Source organism: Gastrolobium bilobum, unplaced genomic scaffold (genome assembly GCF_033153095.1).
Source record: "Gastrolobium bilobum isolate Gb01-03AN ecotype WA unplaced genomic scaffold, APGP_CSIRO_Gbil_v1 utg117450, whole genome shotgun sequence".
NCBI classification, from domain to species: Eukaryota; Viridiplantae; Streptophyta; class Magnoliopsida; order Fabales; family Fabaceae; genus Gastrolobium; species Gastrolobium bilobum.
This window is the reverse complement of record NW_026896053.1, coordinates 1-20,779: the sequence shown is the minus strand read 5'-3', so window position 1 is coordinate 20,779 and position 20,779 is coordinate 1. Positions and strand designations below refer to the sequence as shown.

At 39.3% G+C, this 20,779-nt stretch overlaps 1 protein-coding gene and 1 non-coding gene across 2 annotated transcripts; both read right to left on the bottom strand.

The window, feature by feature from the left end:
* Positions 1-1,465: 1,465 nt before the first annotated feature.
* Positions 1,466-11,110, bottom strand: LOC133297487 (tripeptidyl-peptidase 2-like). Its single transcript, XM_061496650.1, has 6 exons — positions 10,977-11,110; positions 9,557-9,670; positions 3,240-3,291; positions 3,076-3,149; positions 2,149-2,271; positions 1,466-1,705 (listed from the first exon to the last, which is right to left on the bottom strand). The coding sequence occupies exons 2-5, from the start codon at positions 9,630-9,632 to the stop codon at positions 2,198-2,200; spliced, it is 276 nt and encodes a 91-aa protein (XP_061352634.1). The 5' UTR covers positions 9,633-9,670; positions 10,977-11,110; the 3' UTR covers positions 1,466-1,705; positions 2,149-2,197.
* A 7,269-nt stretch (positions 11,111-18,379) lies between these two features.
* LOC133297488 (small nucleolar RNA R71) lies at positions 18,380-18,486 on the bottom strand. The gene has a single exon (XR_009749647.1). It is a non-coding gene; the product is annotated as a small nucleolar RNA R71 (small nucleolar RNA).
* Between the last annotated feature and the right edge of the window lie 2,293 nt (positions 18,487-20,779).

The following is a 20,779-nucleotide window of genomic DNA, read 5'->3' as shown; positions in this document are numbered from 1 at the left end:
ATTAGGTACATTTGAGGTATTAGAAAGCAATTACAAATTTAGGGATTTTAGGAAAAACAAAGGAAACTCTGGCGAATTTTCTGTAAAATTTGTAGAATTTAGACGAACTTCGAGAGAGCATATCTTTCTCCACAGATGTCCGAGAGAGACGTGCCATACGCCATTTTAAAGCTTGAGATGTCCCCTACATTGTGATAAAATCTGAGGAATTTCTGGGTTGGACGCAACTCTGCAGAAACCTGTGAACACGGACTGTCTAGAACGCACCTATGCAGGGGCTGTTTCTGGCAGTTTTTGGGAATTTTATTCCCGCTTCGTTTCTCAGTTAAATTAAGTGTATGATATGTAAAATTGAAACTTGAGGTGTCTAACATATGGTATAAAAATTTGAGAGCAATTGAGTGAGTGGTTTCTTTGTAGTAATTCGTGGAGTGAAAGATGTTTGGAGCTGTTTTGGGGTTGGTTGGCAGTTTTGCTTGTCCAACTTCAAACGGTGATATCCGGAGCAAACGAGATCGAAATGACTCGTGTGATGGCTCATTGGAAAAGTAATTAAGTAAGAAAAAAATATAGCTAAAGAGGAAGGACTAGTTTTGTGCGGTGTGTCCGCAGAAAAATAAATATCGAACCATGTTGGGATAGGTAGAAAACACAAGATTGAGAATTTGGCTAAGTGGATTTATGGGAACCCCTTAGTGTCCTGTATTGAGTAAAATAAGATATAAAAATATTTTAAACAATTATTTCGCAAGAGTTTACAGTTATGGTAACAACTTTTATTTATTATGCTTTTTACAGGTTTAAATGCTCGCGTAATAAACGAAAAAAGTTTACTCGCACTTTTATAAATGAATTGTTGTGATTGTAACTGCGCTTAATATCATAATTAATGTTAACAATACCGGTATACAATGGACTATTACACTACAGCAAACAAGGGATTTAACGTCGGCTCTATAATTACTTACCTTGTTCCAATGTGTGAAGCACTTGCCTCCATATGAAAACAATGAGAAGATGCCACAATTTTTAATTGTAACAATAATTTAGTAGTAAAACACAAGCTGAGAAAGAGATGAATGCCAAATAAATATACTCTCAGGAACCTGGGTATTTTTTGCATGAGATTGAAGCCCACATTTTTCAACAACAAAGGAGTGTAAAACATTAGGTGCTCTTCGTGGAATAAAATCTTTCTTCATCGCTTATGAGAAAGGCCAATTTAAAGACTAATTATCAAAAATCAAAACAATTGTTAATAGAAAAATGATTTAATAGATAGAAAACTGATGTTGCAAAATAAGAAGAATAAAAAATAACAGAGGAATATATAAAGTTTAAAATAACATTATAATTTTTGAATGCCGCTACGTCTAGAGGTTTACAAAATTAAAATAACTCATAATACAATGACAATCAAGTGAAAATCACAAATGAAAAATATACAGTTGAATGGCCCAATAAAGCGCGGATAACAGATAAAAAAATGCAATTTCAAATTACAATTTAAAGGGAGCTTAAACTTACTTCACCCCATATTTTCCCTTGTGCCAATCGAGGATATACTGGAGAATTTGGTTTGATGAATGATACTTTATTTGCTTAAACTTACTTCACCCCATGTTTTCCCTTGTGCCAATCGAGGATATACTGGAGCATTTGGTTTGATGAGTGATACTTTATTTGACACTACAACGAGCTTTGGCTGTGAAAAATAAGGAAGTTTTACAGTAAAAAACCAGAGACGTGGAACCTTTCAAATATTATGGAAGATGGTGCAGTCTATGAGGTGCCAATAGAAATAGAAGATGGATAATAGGACCATAGGAGTACTGAGACATTAGACTTGAATGACTTTTAAAGAAAAACATGTTTCATAAGGAGCTATATGATGAAAAAGTACCAAATAGTTGACTTTTAAGTTTTTTCGTGAACGGATATTGTTTATCACTGCAAGCTTTCATGATGAAGTTCCCATGTAGCTATTAGTCAATAATATATTGTAACAAAATCAATAGGAAAAAGAAGATTTTGGAAAACCAAAATGCATAGAGGTAATGGTTTATAGTAATGATAAATCTTTACAATCAAAATATAACAATTAATTTGATAAACAAGAAAGTTATAGGGTAAAGTTTATGAGAATACATTTGTTAGGCCACTCGTGAAAAGAGCAAATGAGAAGTCAGATCTCTGATCAATCAACTGAAGCTTCAAGGAACCTTTTCCTGTGTTCTTGTAACTGTTCCCGAAGAAATTCGCATATTAATACTGAAATTAGAAAAGAAAAAAAGGGCAGTTTAATATTAAATTGTTTCATCCTTAATTTTTGAACATAAAATCGTGGAATGTTTTTGCTGCTAAGATGAGGATGATGGAAAATAATAATGTTGAATGATTTGTGTAATGAGAAAGGAAAGGTAAATGTTCATGTCAAAGATTTACCTTAGTTACTGAAATGTTATGTAATTCTAACCTTAGAAAATAAATACTGAAATGCTAATAATAATGATGAACTAAGATGAACTTGCTAAAGATGAACCTTAGATTATATATTCAAGATATTACTTGAAATTATTGAGTTAATAGCTTGGTGATTTCTTTGTACAGTTCCTCATTGAAGGTGGAAAACACTTTTAAATCACCCACTAATATCTCAACAGCCTTTGCCTGGACTTACAGAGTATTAACGAAATAAAAGTATATATACATAGAAAAAAGATAACCCAAAACTTCAGAGATGCCTGGACCTTTCCAATCATAGTTCCAAATCCTAGCCAAACTTTCAATGCCTCTCACAGAACTCATTCCCACACTATATACCCGTGTAACAACCAACCTCCAGGCCCCACATGCCATCTGGAATATTCTATTCTCCTTCCTCTTGGTTAGTTATGCCACCTCATGATTACTATGTGGCTCCCATTAGGCACACATCAAAATAGTTTAAGTAGAAAAGCTTAAACTCATAATTTTTTACTTCATTTAGGTACTAGAAATCAAGTATTCGCTGCATGTATAATCATTTATATTAATTGAAGAATGTCTGACCACTATTTATTCCCTAGCTCTAACCTGATGCCCCAGAAATACAACCATCAGCATCAACCTTCACCACCTTTGAGGTATCAAAATCTCCACTTCCAGTGCTGAAGAAAAAAAAAAAGGTATCACATATTTACTTTTAAGCTAGTAACACAAATCAGATAAAACTCCAACATCAAGTAGCTTCTATTTACCAATCAAGGATATCAAGAATTTTTGGTTTCTCATATGAGGTAACATGTAATCCTGCAGCACAAATCATATAATTAAATACATTTGTCATAAGAACCAGTATGGCAGCACCAATTACCACATAACACTAACACATATCAAGTGGGGAATGATTAAGATGATGGAGATTAAGAGAGTGTGGTGATAGCTTGGCCAAAGAGAATGGAGATAGGTAAGACTTGGTGAGGTTTTTTGTTCAAAAGATGTATCAAGGTGAGATGATGGCTTCGGCTAATTTGCAAGACTTTGAGTGTCAAGATAGCTTAGTGTCTGCACATTCAGATTTTTGGTCAAATGGGGAAGTCCAGTCGAGGGTGAGTGGATATGTTGTGTCATTTTGGTGAGGCATGTGGCGCACATGCATGAGATGTGAGGAGAGCTTGGGATGCCACTTGGTGGCCATGCACCCAATTGAATTGACAAGGCCTAGCCACATGTGTGGCATGAATTAGGTGAGGTAGAAGGTAGTTGAGGTGACATTTTCCACATGTATATAATGTTAATTGTATCTAAGTTTTAGTCAAATTTAGAATTTAGCTAGGGAAAGTTAGAATTCCTGGACTTGGCAACATTAGGAAAAATATATTCAATAAGACATACATATATACGATTATTGGAAACAACCAAGAATAAAATGCACAGGAGCAAGCACTGTATCGCTGAGCAATAGCATAAAGAAGATCAGGTTTCAAGCGTTTATCAACGAATTCTTCAAATTTTTGAGTTTTCTCCTGGCGTAAGCTATCCATAAGCTTAGAGTCCTAGGCAAATGATTAGCCAATAAGGAACCATCAGTATTACTTTTATATGCATACATAAACATCGTATATATTCATGCATACATTCCCAACAATAAAGAACAAATAATACGCAAAATGGAGCATGATTATTAAAAGGTATTATATATGCATGATGTAACTTGTAACAAACAAGATACTATATATATTGTTTGTTTGCTGTTTAGATTCTCTGATATTAGTTGTTATGTCAATATTTGTAATTAGCCAATCCTTTTACTGTTAGTTTGTTCAGATTTTATAGCTGTTACGTTTATTTTCTAGTAGTTACATTTTGTATTTATATACAATTAAATCAGCAATGAAAGCAAGCAAAACAGCAATTGCTGTATTCATATCCAGTAACCATTTTGTCTATTCTGCAGTCTCTATATGGTATCAGAAGGAACGATCTAGGTCCCTTATATTCTTCTTCCTCTTCTTTATTTTAGTTTTTCCATTTTTCATTTCTGTCATCATGTCCAACACAGAAAACATTGATCCTCCTCTTCACACTCCCTCATCCACTCCTATTCCACTATCGTTTGGCACTGTCCAAACTATAAAAACAACTGATCCTCGTTCTCCTTTCTACCTCTCTTCTGCTGATAGCCCAGGTGTTCTTCTCACCAACATCCTGCTACGTGGTGAATCCAATTATGATACATGGAGCAGGGCTATGAAAAACTCACTGGATGCCAAAAATAAACTCGGTTTCGTGATGGGTTCCATAGATGCTCCAACTGAAGCTGCATCTGATGAAGCTCATGCGTGGCGTATGTGCAATTCCATGATCTTAGGATGGATCCACAACACTATTGATCCTCAGCTTCGTCCCTTCATCAAATACTTTTCCACAGCTAAGCAACTCTGGGATGATTTAAAGGACAGGTATGCTGTTGCAAATATCCCTCGCATTTACCAGGTTAAAGAGTCTTCTTCCTTCCATCAAACAACAAGGTTCCTCTATCAGTCACTATTACACCCGTCTTCGAGCCATATGGGATGAACTCGAGGAGCATTACACGTCTGACCCATGCTCAAATGGTGACCAATGTCCTGCAACTAAACTCCTCAATACCATTGTCACCAACGATCAGATTTATCAGTTTCTCATGGGACTTGATGAAGCTACCTTTGGCATCATCCGTTCTCAAATCCTAAACACCAACCCATTGCCTAACCTCAATCGTATATACTCTATGGCAACTCAAGAGGAAACTCACAAATCCATCATCCGTGCCTCACCTGATCGAGTTGATGCTGTCGGGTACGCACTCCAAACCAAGCCAACCTTTTCTACACCAGCAAGGGCAGCTCCTCCAACTCGTGTGTGCACACACTGTGGCAAACCTAATCATGACATCTCAAAATGTTTCTTTCTTCATGGATTTCCTCCAAAATCCTCAAGCAAGGATCGCTTCAAAAGTCGCAACAATTCGGCCTCAGCTCATGCTGCACTGATGCCTGCACTGATGCCAGGACTTCTTCCAACCCCCTCAACTGCAAATGCTGTTGCATCTTTAACTCCCGATGTTGTGCAGAAACTATTATCTCTCATTGACAAGCCTGTACCTGATTCTCAAAACTTAACTGGTAATGCTCCTATATCTTCTTGGTTAATTGACAGCGGAGCTTCTCAACATATGACAGGTAACCGTACATTGCTTCATGATCTTCATACCATTGCTCCATCACTGGTTGGATTACCAGATGGTTCCACTATTGTTGCGACTCAGGAAGGCATTGTCTATCTTTCTCCAGAATTAACATTGAACAATGTTCTCCTTGTCCCCAACCTTACTTGCAATTTACTCTCTGTCTCCCATTTATTAAAATCTTCTCAAGCTACTATCACTTTCAATAACTCCACTTGTTTTTTGCAGGACCACATTCAGAAGACGCTGATTGGATTGGGTAGCTTGGATAATGGTGTATATGTGTTTCACCCACCCAAACGTCAAGCTTTCACAACTCATGTAAACCCTGATTTGTGGCACAAACGTCTGGGCCATCCTTCCTACGATGTTCTTTCCTTTCTTCCTTGTAATTCTTCTGGCATTAGCAAAAATAAGGTTGACATCTGTGATGTATGTTCACGAGCTAAAATGACTCGATGCCCATTTCCTTTAAGCAGTAATAAAACATCTGATTGTTTCCAACTAGTACATTGTGATATATGGGGTCTGTATAGCATGTCAACAATCACTGGTTCTCATTACTTTCTTACAGTGGTTGATGATTTCAGTAGAAATACATGGGTTTATCTTATGGCTGAGAAATCTGAAACTAAAAATATTCTCACTCTATTTTTTGCTATGGTAACAACACAATTTGGCAAGAAAGTACAGGTGTTTAGAACTGATAACGACACTGAATTTTTGTCTCATTCCATGCGCAATTTATACTCCAATCTTGGAATTATTCATCAAACTTCATGCATTGACACTCCTCAACAAAATGGACGTGTGGAACGTAAGCATCGAACAATCCTTAATGTGGCCCGTGCACTTCGTTTCCAAGGAAATCTGCCGGTACAATTCTGAGGAGAATGCATTCTCACTGCTGCACATCTTATTAATAGAACTCCAAGCAAACTTCTTCAAGGCAGAACCCCTTATGAACTACTTCACGGTCGTCCTCCGTCCTATGATCATTTGCGTACGTTTGGATGCTTATGTTATGCCTCCACTCGCCCTAAACCTTCAAATAAATTTGCTGCACGCTCCATACGTTGTATCATGCTCGGTTATCCTTATGGGAAAAAGGGATGGAGATTAATGAGTCTTGATACAAATAGTATCTTTGTATCTCGTGATGTTCACTTTCAGGAATCAACCTTTCCTTTTGCTGATGTCTCTTCACGCAACTCCACTCTTATTCAACCTGAAATACAACTACCAACCGCAATTACACCAGCTTAAGAACACACAGGTTTATCACAAAATACTACCTCTCCTCCTATTCCTCCTATTACTACTTCATCTCTTCCTACACCTCTTCTACTAGACCCCTCCTCCAACGACAGGGGGAGTTCTGATTCTCCTACATCTCCAAACTCCACCTCACCCGATCCACCAACACCATCTGAGAATGAAACACATCACAATGACATCCCTCGACCACAACGCAACCGTCGTCCTCCACGATATTTGGAAGACTACACTTGCAACCATATACAAACACATGTACATCACTCCAAGTCATCTACTCCATCGGTCTCTTCTGGTGTAAGGTATCCTATTCAAAACTTTCTTTCTTATTCACCTTTTACTTCCAAACACATAAATTTTTTGGCAGCTTTGTCTACCGAAGCTGAGCCCTCTTCTTATAAACAAGCTGTGACTGATCCAAGATGGTGTGAAGCAATGCAAGCAGAAATCAAGGCACTTCAAGATAACAACACATGGTCACTCACTCATCTTCCTTCCAGAAAACATGTGATCCCTTGCAAATGGATGGATCTATCGGATAAAATATAAATCTGATGGTACAGTGGAACGTTTCAAAGCTCTGTGGTTGCTGGTAATCATCAGGTAGATGGTGAAGATTTTACAGAAACTTTTGCACCAGTTACTAAGATGGTAAGCGTCCGAACCTTCCTTTCAGTTGTTCTTGCAAAGAATTGGGAAATTCATCAATTAGATGTCCATAATGCATTCCTGCATGGTGATCTCCACGATGAGGTTTACATGCGTCTTCCTCAAGGTTTCAATGCTGATTTTCCATCTCAAGTCTGCCGCCTACGTAAATCCCTCTATGGTTTACGTCAATCACCAAGGAACTGGTTTGCTAAACTATCCAAGTCACTTATCGACTATGGTTTTGTTCAATCCAAGGCTGACTACACTCTTTTCACTTTTACCCGCAATGATGTCTTCTTGGCAATTTTAATCTATGTTGATGATATTTTATTAGCAGACACAAATTCTGCAGCTTGTACTCAACTAAAGTCCTATCTAAATTCTTGCTTTCAAATCAAGGACCTTGGCCCGTTGAAATATTTTCTGGGGATTGAATTTGCACGTAACTCTTCCGGCCTATTTATGACTCAACGAAAATACGCAACTGATATTCTGAATGAAGCAGGCTTACTTGCATGCAAACCGGTTGAGTTTCCTATTGAACCAAATCATAAACTGGCAACTGTTGAAGGCCCTGACTATAACGATCCTGCACGGTATCGTAGGTTCATAGGAAAGCTCATCTACCTTACTATCACTCGACCAGAGTTATGCTACGCGGTCCATGTTCTGTCTCAATTTATGCAGCAACCCAAATTGGATCATTACAATGCTGTTGTTCGCTTATTACACTATATCAAGGCTAATCCTGGTCAAGGACTTCTTCTCTCTTCATCATCCGATCTCCAACTTCATGGCTACTGTGATTCCGATTGGGCCAGTTGCCCCATTACTAGAAGATCAGTCACTGGTTATTTTATTCAACTTGGGTCTTCTCCCATCTCATGGAAAACTAAAAAACAGCCAACTGTCTCACGCTCTTCGGCTGAAGCTGAATACAGAGTTATGGCTTCTGCAACTTCTGAATTGGTTTGGTTGAAAGCTTTTCTCAAATCTTTAGGAATCTCTCATTCTTCACCTATGCAGCTGTTTTGTGACAGCCAAGCTGCTTTGCATATAGCAGCTAATCCTGTTTTCCACGAAAGGACCAAACACATTGAGTTGGACTGTCATTTCGTACGTGATCATGTCATTCAAAGAAACATTGCTACTGCTTATATAAGATCATCCGACCAGCCAGCTGATATTTTCACCAAAGCGCTTGGCAGACGACCTTTCACTTATTTGATGTCCAAGTTGGGTATTTGCCATCTTCATACTCCAACTTGAGGGGGAGTGTAACAAACAAGATACTATATATATATTGTTTGTTTGCTGTTTAGATTCTCTGATATTAGTTGTTATGTCAATATTTGTAATTAGCCAATCCTTTTACTGTTAGTTTGTTCAGATTTTATAGCTGTTACGTTTATTTTCTAGTAGTTACATTTTGTATTTATACACAATTAAATCAGCAATGAAAGCAAGCACAACAGCAATTGTTGTATTCATATCCAGTAACCATTTTGTCTATTCCGCAGTCTCTATATAACTCATGATCCATTTGGGCATTTTATCAAGCATGTAATGGGAAAAGAGACCTGGTGGGTGCTGCTACTGCTGCTGAGAACGGTTGGTGATACGTCTTGCGATAAAATGCCAATTAAATTCTAACCTTGTTATTCTTCATATCCAAAATGGAGCGAAGATCGAAATCAATATATTAATTAGAAAATCAATCTAAAACCTAGTAAGGAAGAAAGAAAATACTCCATGGTACTCAAATGTCAACAAAGGTTTAGATATCTGAACTTAGCAAAAACAAAAAATAGAAATGCGATGAACAATGGGAGGCTAAAAAAAAATTAGAAAATGTTTTTGTTGCGAACAACGAAAAAAATGAGATATGCCAATGGGATACTTAGCTGAGAGAGAGAATACCTTCAAGTAGTTTAGGGTCGCTTTCTAAAATAGCCACCAAGACACCTCTGTATCCCCATTTTCTTGTAGTGTCCATCGTAACACCGTTTCTCTTTTTATTAATTTCTACAATGCCTATATTCAAATCTATTTAGTTTAATTTTTCAATCAGAAGCTAACAATGAAATGTTGTGGAAAAGTTTGTGAAAGGACATTGCATTTCTCAACAAAATCGAATAATGGTCTTGTCTTTACTAAATTCATTGAATTTTATATGCATTTATTAAACTTTATTATATCCATTATAGAATGGTATAATAATGAACTTGAAAATTGTAATTTTGTGATTTCATATTTTACGTCCCGTCTAGGATTTTGTTTGTTTCGTGTGAAATGTTGCATTTGTTGAATCCATGCCCTTGATGTTTAATGACTAATGGCTTTTATAAGCATTTGAAATTTGATCATCAGAAACCTGCACTTTTGTCTTGTATATAATATACGAAAATTGAAATAATTTCTTTTATCTTCAATGCATGCCAAGAACGAAGATTATGAAAAGAGAGAGAAAAATATATAATTCATATACAATATGCATATAAATCTGCACTTTCGTTTTTCGTGTTGCAATACCAATATTCATAAAGGAAAAAAAAATTCTCCTGTGACACAAGATAATTTTATCTCTTATAATCCAAAAATGATATAATTTTAAAATTTATGTTTGATTGAATTGCTAGAATTGGAATATTGCTTTTCAAAATCGTTACCACGTAAAATGATATTTTAGTTATTAACCCGATAAAATCTTTTTTAAAATAAAATAATTTTTAAAATAATATTAAATTATTAAAATAACCCAAATGAAAAAATGTTAGAAATTTTTCGTTATGCAGATAATATTAATTAATTAGTTTTGTGTTTTAAAATTAATTGAGTGAATAGATATTTTAATTTTATTATTTTAATTAGCTTATTTCGATCATGTTCATTTGGACTTATGGATTCTATTGGTATTGAGCCTATTTAGTCAATAATATAAGTTTTAGATAATTTTCATGATAAGTAAACCTAGTATACACAAACTCTTCTTAAGATATTTGATTAAGTCTCCTCCCTAACCTATTTATATTAAGATTATGTCTCATGAGCTATCATATTCCCATCGCAAAATGGATGCTATTTTTTGAATAGACAATAAAGAAGAAGATCCTGATATCTAATTTTCCTATTTTCTCTGATTTTGTGATGGTCTAACAAAATAGGCACAATCATTAACCATACACATCATTTATTACCTTACAATTATCAGAGCATTATTGGATTAAGCAGCTTTCTCAAAAAAAAAAATTCATTTGGCGGGGTCGAACTCAGATTTCTCATAACAAGAAACACATTATTTACCAATTGAATCAATTTGGTATGAAATGGATAAAAGTACCTCCACGGAATTGGCTAGATTTCCAGGGGGCTGAGGATTCAACTGCAGCACTACGACCATGTATGGAGGGAGATTCAGAGAAAGCACCACTGGTCGGAGCGCCCGCACGTGCTCGGAATCCACGGGACGTACAAGTACTCTTCGCCGTTCACCTGGTCACGAAGCGCTTTGACAGGAGGATTTATTTGAAATTTTAAAAACACGTTGGACTGAAATGTAAATACTTACTGTAGAAGCATCATTGCTCTGTCTTCTAGTGCACCACGAGAGGCACATGGTTCAAAACTTTAAAGCAATTTTCAATTTTTATTCTTAGGTGTGCTTATTTAAATGAAATAAAGGACAAAATTCAACATACGCAAACAGTGGATAATCCTCTGAAGATAACAATTGTCCAAGTCCAAATGTATCTCAAATAATTAAGAACGTAATAGGAGGAGGACGTGGTCGTACATCAGCGAACGTGTAATCACCTGATCAAGATATGATTCTTAATTCGAAGATGACTTTATCGCTCTTCCATGTAATACATAATTTGCATACGTTTCGGTTTGCCTTGAGTAAGAGCCGTCGAGATGGAATCATGACCAGTCTGAACGCAAGAAAAAGTGGCAGTTTTTTTTTTAAGTAAATTTATTTTGAATCTATTACAAAAAAAATATGTATGTTATGAACTCATACAAGGGGTTCATTAAGTGATAAGTCCAACAAGGAGCAATCTAAAATATGGATTGATATTAATAAATGATAGTATCCGTCAAGGATATTAATCCTAATATGACAGCGTTGCAAACAGGTCTGGGCCCTCACTAGAGACACCAAAGACCCATCCACACTATCCACAAGTAACCTCTATAAATACAAGATAAACCCTAAAGGTACGTACGCTCTCTCTCTTAATGTTATGCGGTCACTGTGCGCACCCACACACCCCATTGGCTAACGCAATTATAGTATTATGTGCACAGTGATCTGCTTGACTCAAGGGTATCTCCTTCATAGATACCTTGGAGAGGACACTAGATCCAAGAGAAACATACCAGTCTATTAGGCTGGACATCTCTGTCTCAAGGACAGAACATTGGCGCCGTCTGTTGGAAAATTCTTCTTTGAATCGGAAGTTCCCACTAACATGACAAAGGATGGCAATCCAGACAAGGAGCAGTAGCCAGTAATTACCCCAGAACCAGAACCAACCGCTGGATCCAGTTCTGGAAGAGGCAAATCAACCTCAGAACCAGCAAGGAAACGACGTGGACTATGACCATGTCCAGGTTGAGGACGACATCTCAGACACCGCGTCTACACCAGCGCGTCGAAATAGGGGGCTGACACAATCATGGTTCCAATAAGGAACAACCCTTCCCAGCATCCTCGAGATCTTGCTGCGCGTATTGCCCAATCAGCCGACCCAGATACTCGACTGGCTAATAACGCATTTGCTGCGATCATGGAGCGAATTGCAGAATTGGAAACTCATAATAATTTGCAACGACAGCAGGATTTTCGGACGATACGAGAGGAAAATAATAGGGGAATGCGAGACCTGGAACAACGCTTAACACAGCTGACTGGACCAGGAGTGACGAAAACTGAAGCCCGGCCTGCCAATGGCTGGGAAGGAACTCGCAACCTGATTCAACAGAACCGGGTTCCTGAGGTGGAAAATCATGAACGGCTCAACCCGGCCAACGCAGCGAACCCGGACCAACGAAACCAGGCGACTGATGCCCAAAATGCTCAAAACCATCTGGCACAAGCTAATGGCCAGGAGGACCGGGATAGGACTCATCCCAACCAGAATGCTCAGATCACCCGAGGACGTGTGGAATCCGGCGGGTACAGAAGGAAGTACAGCAAGGGGCAGATAACAACAGCCCTTTTACTGGTGAAATACTGAATGCTCCCTTCCCAGAGGACTTCGACTCGACACGTTTGCTAAAATATGATGGAAGTCAAGATCCACAAGTCCATATAGACGCTTTCGACACGGACATGTATATCCGGGGAATTGATGAACCCCTCATATCGCGGATATTTGCAATAACCCTAACTGGGGTAGCACTTGCATGGTTTTCAACTCTTCCTGCTAATTCCATCGGATCATTCGAGGAATTTGGGCAGAAATTCCTCTTAAACTTTGCGACCAGCAAAAAGTATCCGAAGTCCGAGTTCGCACTTGGAAAGATACGAACAGCAACCCAGAGAAACCCTCTAGAAATACCTTAACCGGTTAAAGGACGCTGCATTGCAGGTCCCTGGGTTGCAAGAGAATGTCCACGTACACCTCATTGAGGCAGGTCTGGATGGTGCATCCAGGATGGCCAAGTCGGTAGTGAGGACGTTGGAGGAATTCAGAACTCGTTCGAAGAAATACCTCGAACTGGAGCAAATGGAGATTGCAAATGCGCAATTGGAAGAGGGCAAAAGAGCTAGCCCGAGCAGAATAAGAAGCCCGGCCCCGAAAGGAAAAAAACGAGTTGATAATAAGAAAAAAGATCCTAGGGCCAGAATCCCAGACACAAGAGATCGAGTTGGAAGGTACGACAAATATACGCCGTTGAATGCGCCGTGCTCGCAAATCTGTAGAGAAGTGGCAATAACGGAGATGAAGAAAGTAGACAGACCCCGACCCATATTTGACAGAGGAGGTTTGGACAAGTCTAAATACTGTGTTTTCCATGATGGACCGGGTCACACAACTGATCAATGCTGGGATCTTCGAGATGCTGTGGAGAAATTTGTGAGAGATGGACGATTACGCCAGTACGTGATCAAAACTCAGGGCTCCAGAAAAAGGAAGTCAGGAAACAAAAAAAGAAGTAAAAGCCCAGTTTCTGAGAATAAAAACAAAGACGAAAGGAACCACAAAGAGGATTCCAACCCTGACAAGTTCCCGTAAGCGGAATTTGATTGCAACGTAATCAGTGGAGCTCTTGGAGGAGGACCTAAGCAAACCAGATCCTCCTTTGTTGTATTTTACAAAGGAAGACATGCATGGTGTGTTGCCGGGACATGTTGATGGACTAGTCATTGCTGGAACCCTAGTAAACTACCGGGTTAAGAAGATTTTTGTTGATGCAGGGAGTAAAGCCCACATCATACTGCGGGACAATTTTAAAAAGATGAACCTGGATGAGGAGGACCTCAAACCTAGCAAAACAACTTTGATAGCTTTTAATGGAGAGCATACACACCTCCTGAAGGCTACATAGATCTCAGATTGACCCTAGGAACTAAAGAAGCGTTCAAATCAGAACGGGTAAGATTTATAGTGGCCGACTTCCTGTCAGAATATAATATAATTCTCGGGAGACCAACTATACACCAGTGGGACATGCTGGTTTCTACGAAACATCAAAAGATAAAGATGCATAGCAATAAGGATGAAATAATTACTGTTTGTGGATATCAAAAGGAGTTCAGAGGATGCTATTTTGACACCGTCAAGGACAATGAAGATAGACATGCAGGTCCACCCCGAATTCATGCAGGGGATAAACAAGGCAAGAACGCAATCCCGCACCACTCCAGGAAGCCTGTTAATGTGGTTGAACTCGACATGAGAGAAGAGATAATACCGAGACCCGAACCTGATGGAGAACTAGAAAATCTCACATTGGGAAAAGAACCTGGTCAATTTACCCGAATTGGTAAGACCATAGATCCCCAAGTTAAAGAAGAATTGGCCGATTTCCTCAAGAGCAACACGGATGTGTTCGCTTGGAAGTCGTCTGAGATCCCGGGCATCGATCCCGCCTTCTGCTGCCACAAGCTGGCAGTTTATCCGGGATCCATGCTGGTTTCCCAAAAGAAAAGAAAGATGGGACCAGAAAGGAAACAAGTTCTAGAAGAACACGTTAAGGAGCTTTTGGATGCCGGGTTCATTCGGGAGGTACAGTACACAACATGGCTGGCGAATGTGGTGATGGTGAAAAAACCAAATGGGAAATGGAGAGTCTGTACTAATTACACGGACTTGAAAAAAGTTTGCCCAAAGGATTCTTATCCTATGCCTAACATAGACCAGCTGGTAGATAACTCGTCTGGATTTCTTTTTTTGTCCTTCATGGATGCCTACTCGGGATACAACCAGATTCCAATGTACCCGGGGGATCAAGAAAAAACTGTTTTTATTGCCGAAAAAGCCAATTATTGCTACAATGTAATGCCATTCGGGCTTAAAAACTCAGGGGCAACCTATCAGAGAATGATGAATAAAGTGTTTGAAGATCAGCTGGTCAAGAATGTGGAAGTATACATTGACGATATGATCGTAAAGTCATTTGACATAACGAATCATGTCCGGGATCTTGAACAGACATTTCAAAAGCTTAAGAAGTATCGTATTCGCCTCAACCCGGTAAAATGTGCATTTGGAGTCCTGGCTGGGAAGTTTTTGGGTTTCATGCTAACCCATAGAGGAATCAAAGCGAACCCTGACAAATGCAAGGCAATACTTGATAAGAAAGTACCCCAAAACAAAAAGGAGGTTTAGCAGTTAACCGGTCGATTAGCTGCACTAACCCGGTTTCTGCCGAAGTCTGCTGAGAATTCCCTCCCATTCTTTAAATTATTAAAGAAAGAAGCAATAGAAGGATGGAACCCGGAGTGCCAAGCCGCATTTGACAAAGTCAAAAAATGCTTAGCAACTCCACCAGTGCTCTCAAAGCCAGACCAAGGAGACATTCTAATCTTGTATCTGGTTGTGGGGGAGGAGGCAATAAGTGTTGTTCTGATCAAGGAAACTAACGAAGGCCAAGAGCCGATTTATTTTGTCAGTAGAGCCTTACAAGGTGCAGAGATCAGGTATCAAAAGCTAGAAAAGGTGGTCTTTGCTTTGCTGCTCACGACCAGGAGATTGAGGCCATATTTTCAGGGGCATCAGATAATCGTCAGGACCAATCAGCCGATACGACATGTGTTGCATAAGCCAAACATGGCAGGAAGAATGACTAACTGGGCAATTGAGCTTAGTGAGTACGATATAGCTGATGGGACGTGAATCTGTTCCCATCTAAGCCCATTTTGATGGAAAAATATCATACGTTCCCTCATCTGATGAGCAACTTCAGCATGAAAATCACTTGTTTTACACTTTTGTGACAAAAACACAGTGGGGGAACGGATGGTAACGTATTCCTTTAAAATATATTAAAAGGGGAACAGAATGAGACACATTTAATGCACCTGCTCCATTCATTTAATGCTTCTGTACACTTTGCAGGTAACGTAGAGTTAAAGACTTTTAAAAGCAAGGCGGTGCACCAACTGAGCAGCTGGAAACGTGAAGAGCAGGGAATCAAGAGTTCTCATTGGCTGAAAACAGAAGCAAAACATGGGAAGGCCTGCAAACAACGGCTAATCATCACCAAACCCTGTTCCATTCAGCAATTCACGCAAGCTTCACACTCTGCTACCACCGTCCCGTCCCCTGATTCAAGCAACTAGCTCCAAGGGAATTACAGCCTTGCCATTCCTCTTCCAACTATAAATAGGACCTCCCTCACACAAAAACATCATCGAATCCTGGAGGGTTTGCAGTTCGAAAGGAAGAGATCACTTAGTAGTAGTTAGTAGCTTAGTTTAATTTTCAGTTGTAATTATAGTTAAGCGACAACCCCTCTTCCCTTCTCTGTAAACAACCATCAAGACTCCTCACGAGCAGTTACCCATCTTTCTCTATTTTCTGTTTCTTTTTGAAAGCTGTCTTTTAAATTAATATAAGTGTTTTTCTCTTCGTTCCAATCGTTATCTCTTAACTGAATCTCGGGTCTATGTGATCTCAGTTGATAATAATTATGTTTAAACTATCAGCCATGAGCTGAACTATCTGTGGAACGGGTAAACTGCGAAACTCTTAAAGAACTATTTTCAAAACTCTTGACCGAAGCTTCTTGTATTTCTTTGGCTGAGTAAGTTATATTCATTGTGCGCCAATGGAAATTGGGTACATACTGAGAAAGGAACTTCCGTAATGAAGGAATTTCAGACAGCTTAGCCATTGGGGGAAGGTATATGTCATGGCAAAAACGCTACTGGTCACCTTAGGAATAAGGGGCCAACTCGTCCATTTTAAGGTTCTGAACTAAGTACCTGTTGGAGTCAAGGAAGCCATAGGAATATGAAAACTTGTGAGTCATCTAGACCATGAGCTGAGGAATCAGAGTTGGCAGGCAAAGAAACTGGGACAAAGCCAAAAGATGCTAAGTCTTGAGCAGAGAAAACAGCCCCTTTAAGAGTGAAGCAGTGAATCTGTTCCTTCTGTTAAACTGTCTAACAACCACCCTGTTGTCTGTTGATTATAGTTATTTCTGTTTTAGTAATTTTATTTTATTTTATTTAGTACTTATAAAACTCGAATGATTGTTATCCCACCTTCTTCTAAACAGGAATGATCACATACATAACGCAGCGAGCAACTGTTTGCTATCAGGTTGAACCTACTGTTCCTGAGGAAAGTTGTCAAGACAGTAGGGAGCGTTTGACCAGACAATTCATTTACTAACTTTTCTTCTCATTTTCACTCTTTATAAAAAATGATAAAACAATAATTAGCACTCTATCCTCGTGGGAACGATAATTTGGGCATTAATACTCCCTTTATTACTTGATGCGTGCATTTGGGTTGGAACTGAGGGACGAATCTGTGTTCTGCAAGAACAGAAGAACGTCCCCTATCAGATCTTATATTTTTCCACCATCAGCAAACCACCCAACAAGTTTTTGGCGCCGTTGCCGGGGATAGAAACATTAACTGTTGTTCTTATCATTGTTTTCTAACACATATACTGTATATCTGACTTTACTTTTATTTTATTTTCTTTATCACTGAATCTGTTGTGCATATATATACCCTGTGCTATTGGTTTATGAGTGAAGAGTTTGAAACAGACTCTAACCACTCCATTGAAGTACCTGAGTTTCTCTTTGATCCGGAGCCAGAACGCACACTCCATAGGAGAAGAAGGAACCTCAGGGAAAGATTTCCTGAAAACATGGTTGATCACAATAATAACAACGAAGAGGTTCCCCCTGAACAGAACTTCAGAACTTTGGCTGATCTTTTCAGGAACAGACCAGATAGGGGAGTAATCCTTCCCCCTGTAGCACTAAATTTTGAACTAAAACCTATCATGTTCCACAAGATTAGGGAAGCAAGGGTCTTCAATGGACTCCCTGCAGAAGATCCTTACATACACCTCATAACATTCCAAGATATTTGTGATAATTTTAGAGCTGAGGGTGTAACAGAGGAGAGCATGAGAATGAGGTTATTCCCTCACTCCTTGGGCTTAAAAGCTAAAACATGGATGAAAACTCTCACCCCTGGATCAATCCACACATGGGAAGAACTCTCTAACAAGTTCATAGAAAGATTTCTCCTAATGTCTCGACAAGCGGATGTTAGAGCTGAAATCTCTAACTTCAGAATGTTTCATGGAGAAAATCTCTATGAAGCATGGGAGAGATACAAGGACATCATAAGAAAATGTCCAAACCAAGGGGTAGAGAGTTGGGGAGTGCTACAATCTTTCTATAAAGGACTTGACCATACTTCTCAATCTCACTTAGATTTTGCTGCAGGAGGATATTTCTTTACAGGAACACTTGAATCAAGATACGAAATCATAGAAGTGACTGCTAAAAGATGTCTCCAATGGCCAATAGATAGAGTGAGCCGAGTGAGGAAGCCAGGCATGCTAGAACTGGATAAACAGACAACCATGGAAGCCCAGCTGGCGTCACTCATGAATGAAGTGAAGAACCTGAAAGCTGACCAAGTGGCACCAAGGATGGAAGTCTTACAACTCACAGCAACTGAAATAGAACCATGCTCAGCCTGTGGTGACCTTCATGACTCAACAGACTGCCCATCCACTGCATTGGTGTGTTATGCAGAAAATTTTGGCATTAGGAACTTCACCAGAGACAATAAACAAGCAGGACGAAATACACATTCAAGCCCTGGAGGAACTATCATTAAGGATCAGAACCACAACACCCAATGGAGGCCACCCATTAACCAGAGACCATTCAACAACAATCAGCAGAAGTATCAGCAAGGTAGCACCAGTGGAACGTCTGAACAAAGAAGAAACAACTATGTTCCGTTCCACAGAGATGATCAACGCATCAACACCCTGGAAAATTATGTCTAGGAATATGTCACCAGGAATGATGCAGTGGTCAGGAACATTGAGTCCCATCTGGGGCAGATTGTTGCCAACCTTCAAACCAGAACACTAGGATCACTACCAGGGGACACTGAGGTCCCCTCAACCAATTCTGAAACCCCTTGAGAGGTAAGTATCATGTTTAGCTAAAGACATTAAACTAAGCGCTGACTAAGAGGCAACCCAGTAGATACATTTGCTCTCTGACAAAGACCAAAATTTTGGGGTGGTTATCCATAACCACACAGCTCCCAAAAAGGAGGGAACATCTGATGTTCCTCTCCAAAAAGTCCAAATAAAGTACGTTCCGTTCCAGGAACGTAGTTTTGGGGTGGTCCCTGACCACACAATCCCAAAATAAAAAAATATATATATATATATATATATATATATATATATATATATATATATAACTATATGTTTTGTTACATGTTCATTTAGATTTATTAAATAATAGGTGATAGGTTAGTACGTTCCCTTTTCCTTATTTAGTACTCACTGTTGCATGTTTTCTTATTATTTATTTCAGTTAGTTATTTATTTGTTAGTTAGGAAAAGACAAAGGGAACGTTCCCTGGGTTAGGAGATAAGAGTGACTGGGACACATGTCCCTGCTGAGTCACTTTAAAAGATACGCAGTCATATCTAATTTGCATTCATTGCAAATCTTGGAAACGCGCGCAGAAAAAGCAACTATCTCCTCAACCATTAAGACAACTGCACCCTTTCCTTTTCCCTCTCTCCCACGTCCTGACCTAAACCGTTCCATCTTCTCACACTCATCCCATCAGTAACTGGTCAACTACTGCTAACCACTCGTTCTGTAACGTCCCCATTCCACTACCTCTTCAACCTTATCTCCTTAACCTCCACGTCCCAGAAACCTTTCATTTACTCCCCCACAGTCTATTAAACTCGGTCTCTGATTTCTTCAAGTTCTACTACTTCCATTCAACTCAGAACCCTTTTATCCCCCCTGCATTTGTGCCTTAATTCCCTTTCTGAATAAAATGTCTAAGCTTTCGTTTAAAGTGACTCATGTAGCCAACCGCGGCGAAGAACCAGAGTTCACTGAACCCACCATCATTCTGTACCCAGAAAGGAACATTTCTCTGCATCAGGACAAAGTGGTTCTGCCTCCATTTGTGAAGAAATCACTGAACAAACTTCGGTGGGTGCTTTTCGCCACTGATGACCGTGAGTTGAACTTGAACTGGGTGGGAGAATTCCTATACCAGACGAGGAGGCTGCCCGAAGAGGAGGCACTTGATGTGGTCATAGTGAGGGGAAAACAAGTATCATTTTCCACCGCTGATGTCCAGGAAGTACTCCACCTTCCCTCCGTCACCAACTGTCCATACCAAGAGTATTTGGATAGTAGGGAGGTGTACAAATTTCAAAAAGATCTGAAGCAAACAGTAGCCCTGGACAATCCCAACTACTACAAAGGGTCCATCTGCAAGGGGAGCATGAAGGACATAGCCAGGTTCTGGGCACTGTTTGCCAACTCCAACATCACCCCCACCTCTCATGAAGCCTCTGCTAGCTAGGGACATCAAGTTCAAATTTACTGCATCATCAAGCACATCCCTTTTGATGCAGTAACCCTCATCTACAACAGCTTGC

Excerpts from the sequence above, each read along its gene's own strand:
- LOC133297487 (XM_061496650.1), bottom strand. The coding sequence starts at position 9,632 with ATGGACACTACAAGAAAATGGGGATACAGAGGTGTCTTGGTGGCTATT. Across the intron at positions 3,150-3,239 it reads ATTCTTGATATCCTTGATTG|CACTGGAAGTGGAGATTTTG; the intron begins GTAAATAGAAGC and ends TTTTTTCTTCAG. Across the intron at positions 2,272-3,075 it reads TTGTATTTCTGGGGCATCAG|TATTAATATGCGAATTTCTT; the intron begins GTTAGAGCTAGG and ends TTCTAATTTCAG.